Below are 13,328 nucleotides of genomic sequence, written 5' to 3'. Positions count from 1 at the left end.
GCCATGCCTTACACCTGCTACCTGCCCAACCTGAGCTGCCGCTCCAGCTGCTCCTCCAGGCCCTGCGTGGCCCCCAGCTGCCACAACATCCCCTTACCTGGGGCCTGGAACATCCCCGCCAACGTGAGCAACTGCGGCTGGTTCTGCGAGGGCTCCTTCAATGGCAGTGAGAAGGAGACCATGCAGTTCCTGAACGACCGCCTGGCCAGTTACCTGGAGAAGGTGCGGCAGCTGGAGCGGGAGAACGCGGAGCTGGAGAGCCGCATCCAGGAGCGGTGCCAGCAGCAGGAACCCCTGATGTGCCCCAGCTACCAGTCCTACTTCCGGACCATTGAGGAATTCCAGCAGAAGGTGAGGGGCCTTGGTATCATTGCTAAGCAAGGGGAGTTTGCCATGATTGTCAATCTGTAGTAGAGAAGTGTGTTTCTCGCTTCTGTCATCTTGACTCTAGCTTCTCCTCTTTACTGTCCTCACTAAGCGCCCTCTCATTCTCCAGATCCTGTGCACCAAGTCTGAGAACGCCCGGCTGGTCGTGCAGATTGACAACGCCAAGCTGGCCGCAGACGACTTCAGGACCAAGTGAGTTCTTTCTGAATGTGCACTGGGGTCCACTTCTTTTGTTTAATCTCCAAAAGAAAAGGGATTCCCGTAGCTTTGTTGAACAACGGTTTGATCCATTGGTCACAAAGGATTCTGCAGGGATTGAGGGGAGCACAGCAAAGTAATCACCGAAAGAGATGAAGGCTCAAATCAATCTATTGCTTTTTGGATCCATATTGGGTCTTGATAGCCTCCAGAACCCTCTGTCTCCTGGTTTCACTCATTGCATAAAGTGGAAAGACAAGAGGAATGGGGTTATCAAAGATCATCCCTGGGAGTCTTGGAGGTCTGCCAGTTACTGTTCTGATCTATCCTTGTGCAGGTACGAGACGGAGCTGGGCCTGCGGCAGCTGGTGGAATCAGACATGAATGGGCTGCGCAGGATCCTGGATGAGCTGACCCTGTGCAAGGCTGACCTGGAGGCCCAGGTGGAATCCCTGAAGGAGGAGCTGCTCTGCCTCAAGAGGAACCATGAGGAGGTGAGGCCAGAAATGAGAAATGAAGAAACCTGATTTAGTCTCCGGCTGAGGTGGCTTTAGTGATTTCCTTTTAAAACACCAACACTTCATAATGACAGAAAAAATGAAGAGACGGAACCCATACATGGTCCCAGATAAGTTGTCTCTTTCCACCAGCTTGTGATTGGTTACTGTGTTGTAGAATGCCCACGTTGGCAGGGATGTTCCAGGCCCCATTGTTGTTTTCATGCTATGCAAAGTCATTTCTCACCACGAAGAGCCAAAAGAGTCTACTCTTTCAAAGTCTTGGTGAAGAATAATCTGGGGCTCCTTCTTCTCTCTCCTGGGATTAAATTATTCTCTTACTTGATGGCAAGAATTATTTGATGCAAACTGGGAAAGTGGACCTTCAGTGGCATCCAAGCAGGTCCTTGAAAATATGTTTGTTTGTTTTTTAAATTGTTGACACTATTACAGATGTCCCCTATTTCCTCTCCCTTTGCTCCCCTACACCCAACTGCCAGTCCCCTGGCCTTCTCCACAATGTTGTCTGTGTCCATGGGCTATGCATACATGCATATATGTTATTTGGCTAATCTCTTCCAGTCCCCCCATTCCTCTCCCCTCTGAGATGTGTCAGTCTGCTCCATGTTTCCACACCTATGGCCATATTTTGTTCTTTGAATCCTGGTGGGATGGCACAGTCATGGTGAGGAGGGAGCTGGGCCACATGGAACACAGATCACTTTGCCTTGAACCGTCAGAGATTGTTCCACTAAGTTTCTTTCCTGAGGAAATAGATTAACAGGCTTCAACAAACAATGCCATTCCTTTGAGTCTATTCTTCATTGAGGATAGTCACTCTTGCTTTTTCTGAATCCATAGGAAGTCAACACCCTGCGTTGCCAGATTGGAGACCGCCTCAACGTGGAGGTGGACGCTGCCCCCACCGTGGACCTGAACCGCGTGCTCAATGAGACCAGGTGTCAGTATGAGGCCATGGTGGAGACCAACCGCAGGGACGTGGAGGAATGGTACACCAACCAGGTGGGCATCTCGGCACACAGCCACCCAGGACTTTGGGACCCTTAAGGCAGGGTCTGATCCTGTCTCTTACTTTTGGTGTTTCAGACCCAGGAGCTGAACAAGCAGGTGGTGTCCAGCTCAGAGCAGCTGCAGACCTGCCAGGCAGAGATCATTGAGCTGAGACGCACGGTCAACGCCCTGGAGATCGAGCTGCAGGCCCAGCACAACCTGGTGGGTATTGTTCAGACCTGTTGGTGAGAAAATGAGGTCGGGAATCAGAGTCACTGGTAGGCCTTTTGGGTCGCAGTCTCTTTAACTCTGGAAGCTTGTGACTTCTATGGAACCCTATGGAGGGACATGCTAAATAAAGGAGTAGCTCTGTGACATTCTTCCTCTTCCCCGCACAGAGGGACTCACTGGAGAACACGCTGACGGAGACGGAGGCCCGCTACAGCTCCCAGCTGTCCCAGGTGCAGTGCATGATCACCAACGTGGAGTCCCAGCTGGGCGAGATCAGGGGTGACCTGGAGCGGCAGAACCAGGAGTACCAGGTGCTGCTGGACGTCCGGGCCCGGCTGGAGTGTGAGATCAACACGTACCGGGGCCTGCTGGAGAGCGAGGACTGCAAGTGAGTACCTGGCCGGGGGTGTTTGATGAACGAACACACACACACACACACACACACACACACACACACACATACTTCTCAGTCGGACTCCAGGGAAAAATTGCATGCCTTGGAAAGGAAATTATGACTTCACGCCAGACAGGCTCAAGCAGAACTCAGAAAACACAATATGGCCATCATTAAAAACATAAAATGGCAAGAATTGTTTAATGTACAAACTGAAATTGTACAGCCAATTCTTTGCATTCTAATGTGATAATATTGATGATATTTCTTACGTTTTATAATACTGTGTTTTGTAGACAGTACATTTCCACTCACTACCTCATCTGGCCTTACATACAGTTAAGAGCTGGCAGGCTGGATCAGTATTCTCCCCATTCTGTAGGGGAAGAAACTGGGCTGAGAGAAGTTAAGGAACTTTCCCAAGGTCACCAGCTGGGAATAGACAGTGTTGGGAGTCAAAGCCAGAGTTGCAGAGTTTCTGTCTAGAATTTTGGGCTATATGGTAGGGAGACCATGAGAAATTTGACCCTGAGCTTTGTAGCCGCTGAGCCTTTAGCCTTTCTGTTACAGGTCAGGACAAGTCCAGATGGGCATTCCATTCTTGGGGTCTCTCTGGTACGTATGATAAGCCTCCCTCAATTCACCTTTCCACATCATTCTTTTCTCCAGGCTGCCCTGCAACCCCTGCGCCACAACCAACGCCTGCGGCAAGCCCATTGGGCCCTGTGTCTCCAATCCCTGCACCCCCTGTGCTCCCTCTGCCCCCTGCACGCCTTGCGTCCCCCGCCCCCGCTGTGGACCTTGCAGCCCCTTTGTGCACTAAGGGCTGCCAGAGGAGCCAGGAGGCAGGCCCAGGGCTCCGGAGCTTTGACCTGGCCCTGGTTCATCCAACACAAGGGCCTGAAGACACAATTTGCGTGGCTGGAAACTCTAGATCATTCATTCCCTGACCAGCCTTGCCTTCACCAGGGTCTGTTCCTTCTTTGCTTGTCCAGAGAACCCGCCCAAGCACCAGCAGCCTTCCTTGGAACTTCCTAATAAACTTGACTTCCCTGGCAAAGCAGATGCCTTTCTCATTGGTATTCATTTGTTTCGCCACACCCATCCCTGGAGCACTCTATAAAAAGCCACTTGAAAGTCAGGCCATGTAATGACTGACTCTTGCATACAGAGCCGTTCTATGCCCGGCGGGCAGAGGGCTGGCCTGGCACCCATGGGTGAGGCAGGGTGGCAGGAGGAAGGGCAGGGCAGCTGCAAGGCTATGGCTCCTCTCTCCCCCTGATCATTCCTAGATTCTCCCACCCCCTTCTCTTGACCTGGACATCTCCTAGAGCTGATTGTCTTCAAAGGCATGAGCTGGAGGCCAGAGAGAGAGGGGCTCTGGAAAGCTCATCTTCTCTAGGCAGGAAGTTATAGGGCCCTGCATTGTATCACCTGGGTGACTGGGGGTCCAACAGCCGCAGGAACACCTAGTGAAGGGACCCTCTGCTGTGCCCTGTGTAGGTGGATCATTACCAGCCTGGGCTTCGGCTGCTTGCTTCCCCTCTGGGCTCTGAGGCTTAGAGACCCCTCAACTCCTCACATGATATCCCTGCCTTTCTCAATGCAGTCCAACCAGTACCTGATGAATACCTGCCCCACGCAGACCCTGGGCTGCAGGGAGGGGAGACACATAAAGACAAAAACAGTCCTGGCTGCAAGTTATTTACAACTTGTTAAAAGGCATAAAACTTGTCCCCAGGTAGTGCTGTTATAAGCCATAGTCCCTGGCCCTGTGACCAAAGGCTGGAGAGGCAAGCAGATCTTGGGGTACTGACGGTGACAGCAGCATTCATCAAGAATGGGATCTTTCTTTAATTCTAATGAAAAGCCACGGAAGTGATAAGCATCCACTTGCTAAAACCTCAGAGGAAGGGATCAGAGACCACAGAGGGGTCTAATTTTCCCCATTAATTTGCCCAACACACCAGGCTTCCTGAGGCTGGTATCAGACCCCACATTAGTGAAACACAGTCTTGTGTACTAAAATAATAAAATGGATTGAAAAAATATATATTTTTTAAAATAAAGCAACTATTTATTCCTTCTACTATAACTTTCCCCTTGATCCTTTTTTAAATCCTTATTTTCAAAGCTCAAATTTCGGGATGGATTCAGATTTGCATGTTTGGCTACTTGGTTTGTGAGAAGCCTCTGACCTAAACTTCCTTCTCTCATGTGGTTCATCACCAAGTCTGTGATTTCCTCCAAATCCAAGGTCAAGTTTGGTTCAGAGGTCCTGCCTAATTTTGCTTGTTTATTGATTGCATATCCTGCTTACATATATTAGTATTTTACAATAATGCTGAAGTAATTCTAAAAGCTCATGTGGTAGGCAGAATACCTGCTCTCCTCCCCTGCAAAGGTGTTCATGTCCCAATTCCTGGAACGTGGAATATATTAGTTTACGCACAGCGGGAAATTAAGGTCACAGATGGAATTAAAATTGCAAATCAGCTGCCTTTACAATGGGGGATTATTTTGGATTAGCTGGAGGGCCCAATGTAATCACAATGGTTCTTAAAAGTGGAAGAGGGAGGGACAAGAGAGCCAGAGGGAGATGTGACTATGGACACAGGTCAGAGCGATATGACAGCAGAAGCACTTGACCCATCACTGCAGGATTTGAAGAGGGAGCAAGGGGGCTCTGAGCCAAGGAATGCAGGTAGCCTCTGGGTGGTGAAAAAGGCAGGGAACTGGATTCTTCCCTGGAGCCTGCAGAAAGGAGCACAGGCCCACCAACACCATTATTTTTTTAAATTGTGGTAAAATACATAGAACAGAGAATGTACCACTTTAACCATTTTTAATGTACGATTCAGGGCCATTAGATGCATTCACACTGTTGTGCAGCCATCACCACTATCCATTTCCAGAACTTCATCATCCTAAAACTCTATACTCATTAAACCTCCCAATCCTGCCTGCCCTGAGCCCCTGGAACAAACTCTTTCTGTCTGAGTGTGACTATTCCAAATGCTCTCTTTTCTAAATCCCCACTCAACTCCGAGCCAGGAGTGTATCTTCTACTCAGCTCTATTTGATACTCTTTGGCCCCAGGTCCATCTTTTGATGAGGGCCCCAGGTCCCTTCTCAGTTGGCATGTCCAGTGAGTGCTCTTTGGTGATCTGTTTTATTGGCTCCTGAGCTTTCTTGGTCTGAACTCTAAGCCCACTGGGCATATCACTCTCCGATGTTTGACTTTTCCCCAGGCTTACAAGCTAAATACTTTTGCTGATTCTTTTCCTTTCTGTTTCCCTGAAAATTTTATAGTTGTTATGGGAAGAGATAAAGCATCTTTTTTCATCCTCATACCTGGGACCAAAGTCATTGTTGGAGCCCTTTAAGGCCTGAGCCTGCTGTCAGCATCTACAGGTGGGATAGCACTGCCCAGGAGTCTCACCATTTTCCTCTATAAAACCCTATTTCATTACTTCCAGGAGTCACGCCTCATCACAAGCTTATGGTATTTGTCACTTTTTAACCCCCATTCTACTGAGGAGCAAAGCAATATGTCTGTCCTCAGAGCTGGCATCGAAATTCATGATCTCATTTCTGTGTCTTCTTCCAGTTCTTGTGCTTAGACACTCCATGACCTTGTCCTTGTCTCATCTCTCTAGTTCAGCGGTTGGCAACTGGTGGTCCGCGGACCACTGGTGGTCCTTGAGGTCCGAAAGGTTGGCAACTGCTGTTCTAATTCACAATGAGGTAGAATGGCCCAGGCAGACTTGAATCTACCTACATGTGTCATTGGACAAGTTGAATTTCTTCCCAGTGTCTCAGATTCTTCATCTCTGACATTGATGACAGCAACAGAATCCAAACTCTTTGGGTGAGATAGGAACACTATGTGTGAAGGGTCCCATAGGCTACCTGACTAGAAAGTGATCTATTGGGATTCATTTCCTTCCTACCTCACTGTCTGTGCCTCCGTTTTCTCTTCCATGAATTCAAGTCCTTCTAGCTATAAAATTCTTTGATTCTAGGCCATGAAACTCACTGCTGAAGTGAACTTTTACAGGGCCAAAAGTTCAAGGCTAGGTCGGCTTCCTCCCAGATTCTAAGTCGCCTTAGCTCATGCCATTGTGCATTATCATTTGTTTAGATGCTAAAACACACAATTTAATTTTCAATCTGGATATATCAGCCAATTATGAAAAAGGATGGTATTGCCCTGTAGAGAAAAGCTGAGTGTAACTTGGTCTTAGTTCAGGAAGGTGAGGGGACTGCTTGGGCAGAGAGGCCTATGAAGGGCTAATGGGGTTAGTAGGGGTTGGGTAACAGGGCCCCAGTGGGGACCAGAAGCAAAAAGTACGAGTGGGACAACAGGCAAAAATCAATCCAATACTTATGTCCCTTAGAAAAATCAGAGAAACTTCTGTGCCAAATATTTTGCACTGTGTTTAGGTATTCAGGCTCAGGAGTTAGACAGCTGAGTTGTTTAAATCCCAGCTCTGCCATTTATTGGCTGTGGCTTGAGAAGATTCTGAGCCTTTCTTTGTCTGTGTCTTTATGTGTAAAGTCCAACTAATTTTATAGACCAAACTTATAGGGTTGTTGGAAGGATCAACTGAGAATTGTGCCATAATACTTAGCACCTTGTTTGGCACATAATAAGTATTTATGAAATGGTATCATCATCTTCATCACCATCACCATCACCGCCGTCATCATTATTATGAATACTTGCATGGAAATGTAAGGCTGGAGGATTCCCAGAAGACGAGTAGAGCCCATTTCAATGCCAGTACAAGAAAAGAGGCTTGGTGGCAGTACAACCCCATGTAAATAACTTGTCCCCCTCAAGAACTACCCCAAATAAGATAACCAAACCCACAAGATCAGGAACTTAACGAAGAATGTAGGGACCATGGGCCATCTACCAACTTCCTATTCCAGTCACCAAGTTAGTGTTAAAATTTGCATCTTCGTTGATTAATTTATGAGTATAGTTCTGTGCCTCTAGTCCTTGCAAGGTAAGTGGATGGGGTTTGATCACCAATGGATTGGCATGGGCCACCTGTCCAGGTGTCTGTTCAACAAAATTGAATTTTCATAAAATTCTTCATCTGAATAATCTAGGCCAACAATGGGAAGGAGGAAGATTACAGAAATAATCACCATCACCCCCATGCCCAACCATATTCACACACAATATCTTATTTAACTTGCACAACAAAACTACTATTACTTCAGTGTAAGAGATGAAGAAAACAAGAGTCAAAAAAAGGGAACTCACTTCTCTGAGGTCATATCGTCAGTGAAGATGTGAACTGAGGTCATTTAGCTTCAGACATACGCTTTTCTGTTCCTTCCCCACTGCCTTTGAATCTGGACACATTCTTCTTAAATTATCTACATTGTGTTCCACAAATGATCTTTTAGGAATTATTTCTGAACCATGATTTTGTTGCTGTGCAAAACAAAGGACAGATATAGTGAGAGAAAATAGAAGGTGAGATGGGAGGGCTACTTTGTTAAGATGCATTATTGGGCAAGAGGGAGACTCCCAAGGGTTTGGAAGTGTCAAAGGGTATATGATCCCAGAGATGATGGAGAAATATACACACTCGTCACAGATGGTGTCCCCTTCTTAGGGACAACAGAGTCAAGCTGCATTCTCATGGGCACTGTGACTTGTTCTGGGAATATCTCATGTTGGCAGAGCCACACCGCTAGGGTTGTTCAATGCTCTCAGTAAGAGGATTAAGTCTAGGAATAAGGCAAGAGACATTTCCAGAGACTTTGAGATAAGGTCACTATGAATACAAAGATAGCTCTGAGCACCTCATTCAGGTTTTCCTTTCTTGTTAAGTCTGAAGCATTTGTGTCAACACTGCCACCTGAACTCCCTGTGGACTATTCCCAGCATGTTTCCCTCTATCTTTCTCTTCTCTTTCCCATCTTGGGGAGATTGTTGCTTCAGTGAAGGTTGGTAGACTTTTTCTGAAAAGGACTGATAGTAAATATTTTAGGCTTTTCAGGCCATATGGTCTCTGTTACAACAACTCAACTCTGCCACTGTAGAATGAAAGCACCACAGATAATGTCTAAATGAGTGAACATGACTATGTGCGGATAAAACTTTATTTACAAAAAAGGGCAAGAGGCTGAACTCTGCTTTAGGACTATGCGTGCCCATTCCACTGGTTTCATTTTCCAACCATAAATACTCAATTATTTTCAGTCTCTTCATTACTGACAAATTCTCTAAGCCCCCAACTAATATTCTCACGGAGTAAGGCAGCTGATACAGGATGAATTTTTGCTGAAAGAAAAGTTGTACTGAACACTGAAATGTGAGTACACTTGGGAGAAGACGGCCACCAGAAGACTGTTCACTCCAAACACTCTCTCTAGGGATTCCAGTGGCAGGACCTCATGGGTGAGGAGTCCCAAACAACTCCACCCCAATGTCCCTGGCTGTCCTCCCCTCTGAGTAATGGGAAGAACCATTTGGAGTTGTAATGATTCTGTCTCCTTTGAAGCCACCTGTTTTCACCAACCTTCAGTATCCTGGAGAAGCCCGTGTGACACAAGATGAATGGAATAATTTTATGGGATGAGGGAAGACTCTGTGGAGGCATCTAACAAGCATATTTTGGAGAAAAAAATTACCCGAAGCATTAGGAAAGAAAACTATGCAACATGCCAAACCCCCACCCACAATAAAGGGTATAAAAGGACCATGGAGGAAGGAGAGACTCAAACCTCACCCACATCCACCTCCATCAGCTCGTCTGTTGTTCCATCACCTCTCCCAGTACCATGCCTTACAACTGTTGTCTGTCCAACCTGAGCTGCGGCTCTAGCTGCCCCTCCCGGCCCTGCGTGGCCCCCAGCTGCCATGACATCCCTCTACCTGGGGCCTGCAACATCCCAGCCAATGTAGGCAACTGCGGCTGGTTCTGCGAGGGCTCCTTCAATGGCAGTGAGAAGGAGACCATGCAGTTCCTGAACGACCGCCTGGCCAGCTACCTGGAGAAGGTGCGGCAGCTGGAGCGGGAGAACGCGGAGCTGGAGAGCCGCATCCAGGAGCGGTGCCAGCAGCAGGAGCCCCTGATGTGCCCCAGCTACCAGTCCTACTTCCGGACCATCGAGGAGCTGCAGCAGAAGGTGAGGGGTAGGGTATATGGGGGCACAGCAGCAGCTGGTTGTCTTTGAACAATAAGAAGTTCTCAAGTTCAGGTGGTCCTCACAGTGGAACCTTGTTTTCAGATTCTGTGTGCCAAGTCTGAGAACTCCAGGCTGGTGATACAGATCGACAATGCCAAGTTGGCCTCTGATGACTTCAGAACCAAGTATGTTGAAACTTTTTGGCCAGGTAACCTCCAAGGTCTCTATGGCTCCTTCCTGGCCCTGTGGGCCTAATGTTGCCTGGAGGAGAAGAGGAAGCCATTTCCCCCTTTATATTTCTCCTCTGATGGCTGGATATGTAAAATTCGTTTCAGAGCCCAGATTCATATGCTATCTGCTCTTCAGTCCCTATTGGTCCTTCTTAAACCCCCGAATTCAGAAATTGAAGTTAATTCTTGGAGAATGGATTGGTTTGGTGGTATATTAACCAACAACATTGAGAGGAGAGAGAGAGACTCCATTCCAGGAGTCCCCATGGGCACCTTTGGGTGTTAGGATGAGTCCAGTCCCCTCCAGACTATCCATGCAGAGCTCGAGAAACACATGGAAAAGAAGGGATGGGAAACTATTTCAGTTCAAAGACAGCGAGGCAATGCCATTCCAACAGGACATGGGGCAGGGAGATGGGCTTCCTTCCTGGCTCCTCCTCCCATTCCAACCTGTGTGTGCAGGTACGAGATGGAGCGCTCCTCCCGGCAGCTGGTGGAGTCGGACATAAACAGCCTGCGCAGGATCCTGGACGAGCTGACCCTGTGCAAGGCTGACCTGGAGGCCCAGGTGGAGTCCCTGAAGGAGGAGCTGCTCTGTCTCAAGAAGAACCACGAGGAGGTGAGAGGGGGAAAAAACCAACAACAATAGGCTTCAGAGCTAACCCTTCAGCATCAGGTATGAGGAGGTACTTGCCATCAGGATCCCTGGTTGGTACCCTTCTCTGAAGAACTCAGGGCCAGCTCAGGGAATAAGGATGCTATGTCCATAGTGTACAACAAGGTGCTGAGGAAGGAAATCCAGGTTCTCTGTTGGTCACTGTTGGGTCCCTAATTTGGTGGTAGAGATTGAGAAAAAAAAAAAAGACATAATACATAGCCCCTCTCTTCAAAGGCTCCACAGTCTTGTCTCTAGTCTGGGGGAGACAACAGTGTAAAAACATCATATAATCCCAGCAGAGGGAAATAAGTGCTATATGAGACGTACTAGTATGAGCATCCCTGAGAACAATCCAGTCTGCTTGAAAGTAACTCTTCTCAGAGGCATGTTATGGAGAGTGGGAAAACTTTAGTACTTGGCTGTTGTAATGTGAGGGAAGAAGCTGAGCAAAGACACGAAGTGGCAAAGTGAGGCATATTTGAGAATGGCCCATGAATGGGTGTGGCTGGGCATGTGGTACCTGTACGGATGTGACAGGAAATGACAAAGGACCTGCGCATGGCCAGGAGTTGGGACTAAGTCTTATAGGAAATGTAGGTCTATTTCAGTTTTCCCAGAAAGGAATAGATGTGACCCTTATTTGGATTTATTTTTATATAATATCTGTGTCAGTCTTTGGAAAAGTCAGGATATTCTTTTCAGTGAACTTTTTGGCTATCGCAGGAAGATAGCAGACCTATTTCTGTGGGTTCACACCTTTCCCTTCCTCCATCAGGAAGTCAACACCCTGCGTTGCCAGATTGGAGACCGCCTCAACGTGGAGGTGGACGCTGCTCCCACCGTGGACCTGAACCGCGTGCTTAATGAGACCAGGTGTCAGTATGAGGCCCTGTTGGAGACCAACCGCAGGGATGTGGAGGAATGGTACACCAACCAGGTGGGCATCTCAGCACACGGCCACCCGGGACCTCGGGACCCTTAAGGCAGGGTCTGATCCTGTCTCTTACCTTTGGTGTTTCAGACCCAGGAGCTGAACAAGCAGGTAGTGTCCAGCTCAGAGCAGCTGCAGACCTGCCAGGCGGAGATCATTGAGCTGAGACGCACGGTCAATGCCCTGGAGATCGAGCTGCAGGCCCAGCACAATCTGGTGGGTATTGTTCAGACCTGCTGGTGAGAAAGTCGGGGAATCAGAGTCACAGGGCAGCCCTTTGGGTCATAGTCTCTTTAACTCTGGAAGCTTGTGACTTCTATGGAACCCTATGGAGGGACATGCTAAATAAAGGAGCAGCTCTGTGACATTCTTCCTCTTCCCCGCACAGAGGGACTCACTGGAGAACACGCTGACGGAGACGGAGGCCCGCTACAGCTCCCAGCTGTCCCAGGTGCAGTGCATGATCACCAACGTGGAGGAGCAGCTGGGCGAGATCAGATGTGACCTGGAGCGGCAGAACCAGGAGTACCAGGTGCTGCTGGACGTCAAGGCCCGGCTGGAGTGTGAGATCAACACATACCGGAACCTTCTGGAGAGTGAGGACTGCAAGTGAGTATGAGGCAAAATATTTCTGGGGAAGTGTTTGTGGGACTAATGACACTGTAGACACTCACATGTCGGCCATATTTTCAACTCAACTCTACCATGTGACAGTTAAACATATATGTAAGGTCAAAGGTGAAGTGCATATATCCCTGCCTCAGAGAGCTAACAATGGAGGTAATATATTTCAAAAGGACAAGTTTCCACCTCTGCCCATGTCATTCTGGGGAAGGGAAAAGGATTTGGTAATAATCACATTAGATTCCAGCTAACTCCACCACTGTGAATTCATAGGTTGTTTCATTCAACTTGGTGTTTTCTCCATCCTCTCCCTAATGCATTCTAAAACTGTTTTCTCCCAGCCTCCCCTGCAACCCGTGTGCTACCACCAATGCTTGTGGAAACTCCTGTGGGCCCTGTTAGCAGGTTGCTGTTTACTTAAATACTGGCATCCTCTTTGAAGACGACAATGAAGCCATTTACATCAAACCTGGAAAAGGTTCCTAGGTACTACTTTGCCGGAGCTCAGTTGCCTTTAGACATCTTGTCATGCCAACTGAGATATTTCTAGACATGGAAATGCTTTCCAGATCCAACAAGCAAAGACACATCATCAAGTTCCAATGTCTGGAAAACTCCCTCCCATTGAAGGTCGAGTCTCTCTGTATCTGAGGCTGTCCAGCTCCCTGTAATCTGAGCTCCAGGTAGTACTTTAGGGCGTTTCCTATACATATTATGTTTCCTGCTTTCCTGGCTTCTTTGGTATTCTCTGGAATGCAAGGAGGCTACTTCATTTACTTCCCAATAAACTTTATTTCTCTGGCATTGTAAATGTGTTTCTCATTCATATTCATGCATTGTAAAGTACTTCTCATGGCTGCTCCATAAAAAATACCCCTTCATTAGGAGGTTGACATGAGTTGAATGACTGAACCCAGCCACCATCTTCCAGTGAGGGAGGGCTGTCCCGTGGGAGGCTCCCACCCAGGGAAGACCATGAAGAAAACCTGGCCTTCAACATTTGATGCCCATC

General features: G+C 47.9%; 2 protein-coding genes across 2 annotated transcripts; both read left to right on the top strand.

Moving 5' to 3' along the window:
• LOC103291048 (keratin, type I cuticular Ha1) lies at positions 1-3,541 on the top strand. The gene is made up of 7 exons (XM_008147009.3): positions 1-351; positions 497-579; positions 923-1,079; positions 1,944-2,105; positions 2,190-2,315; positions 2,492-2,712; positions 3,388-3,541. Exons 1-7 carry the CDS (start codon positions 4-6, stop codon positions 3,539-3,541), a joined length of 1,251 nt encoding a protein of 416 aa, XP_008145231.2. The 5' UTR covers positions 1-3.
• Positions 3,542-9,398: 5,857 nt separating this feature from the next.
• LOC103291037 (keratin, type I cuticular Ha4-like) lies at positions 9,399-12,718 on the top strand. Its single transcript, XM_054709125.1, is given in 8 exon segments — positions 9,399-9,470; positions 9,472-9,873; positions 9,976-10,058; positions 10,566-10,722; positions 11,537-11,698; positions 11,783-11,908; positions 12,081-12,301; positions 12,658-12,718. Coding segments are annotated over 8 exon segments (1,284 nt in total).
• The last annotated feature ends 610 nt before the right edge of the window (positions 12,719-13,328 follow it).

Source organism: Eptesicus fuscus, chromosome 20 (genome assembly GCF_027574615.1).
Source record: "Eptesicus fuscus isolate TK198812 chromosome 20, DD_ASM_mEF_20220401, whole genome shotgun sequence".
Taxonomy (NCBI): domain Eukaryota; kingdom Metazoa; phylum Chordata; class Mammalia; order Chiroptera; family Vespertilionidae; genus Eptesicus; species Eptesicus fuscus.
Note: the sequence above shows the minus strand (reverse complement) of the source record. Positions and strands in the feature narration are given on the sequence as shown.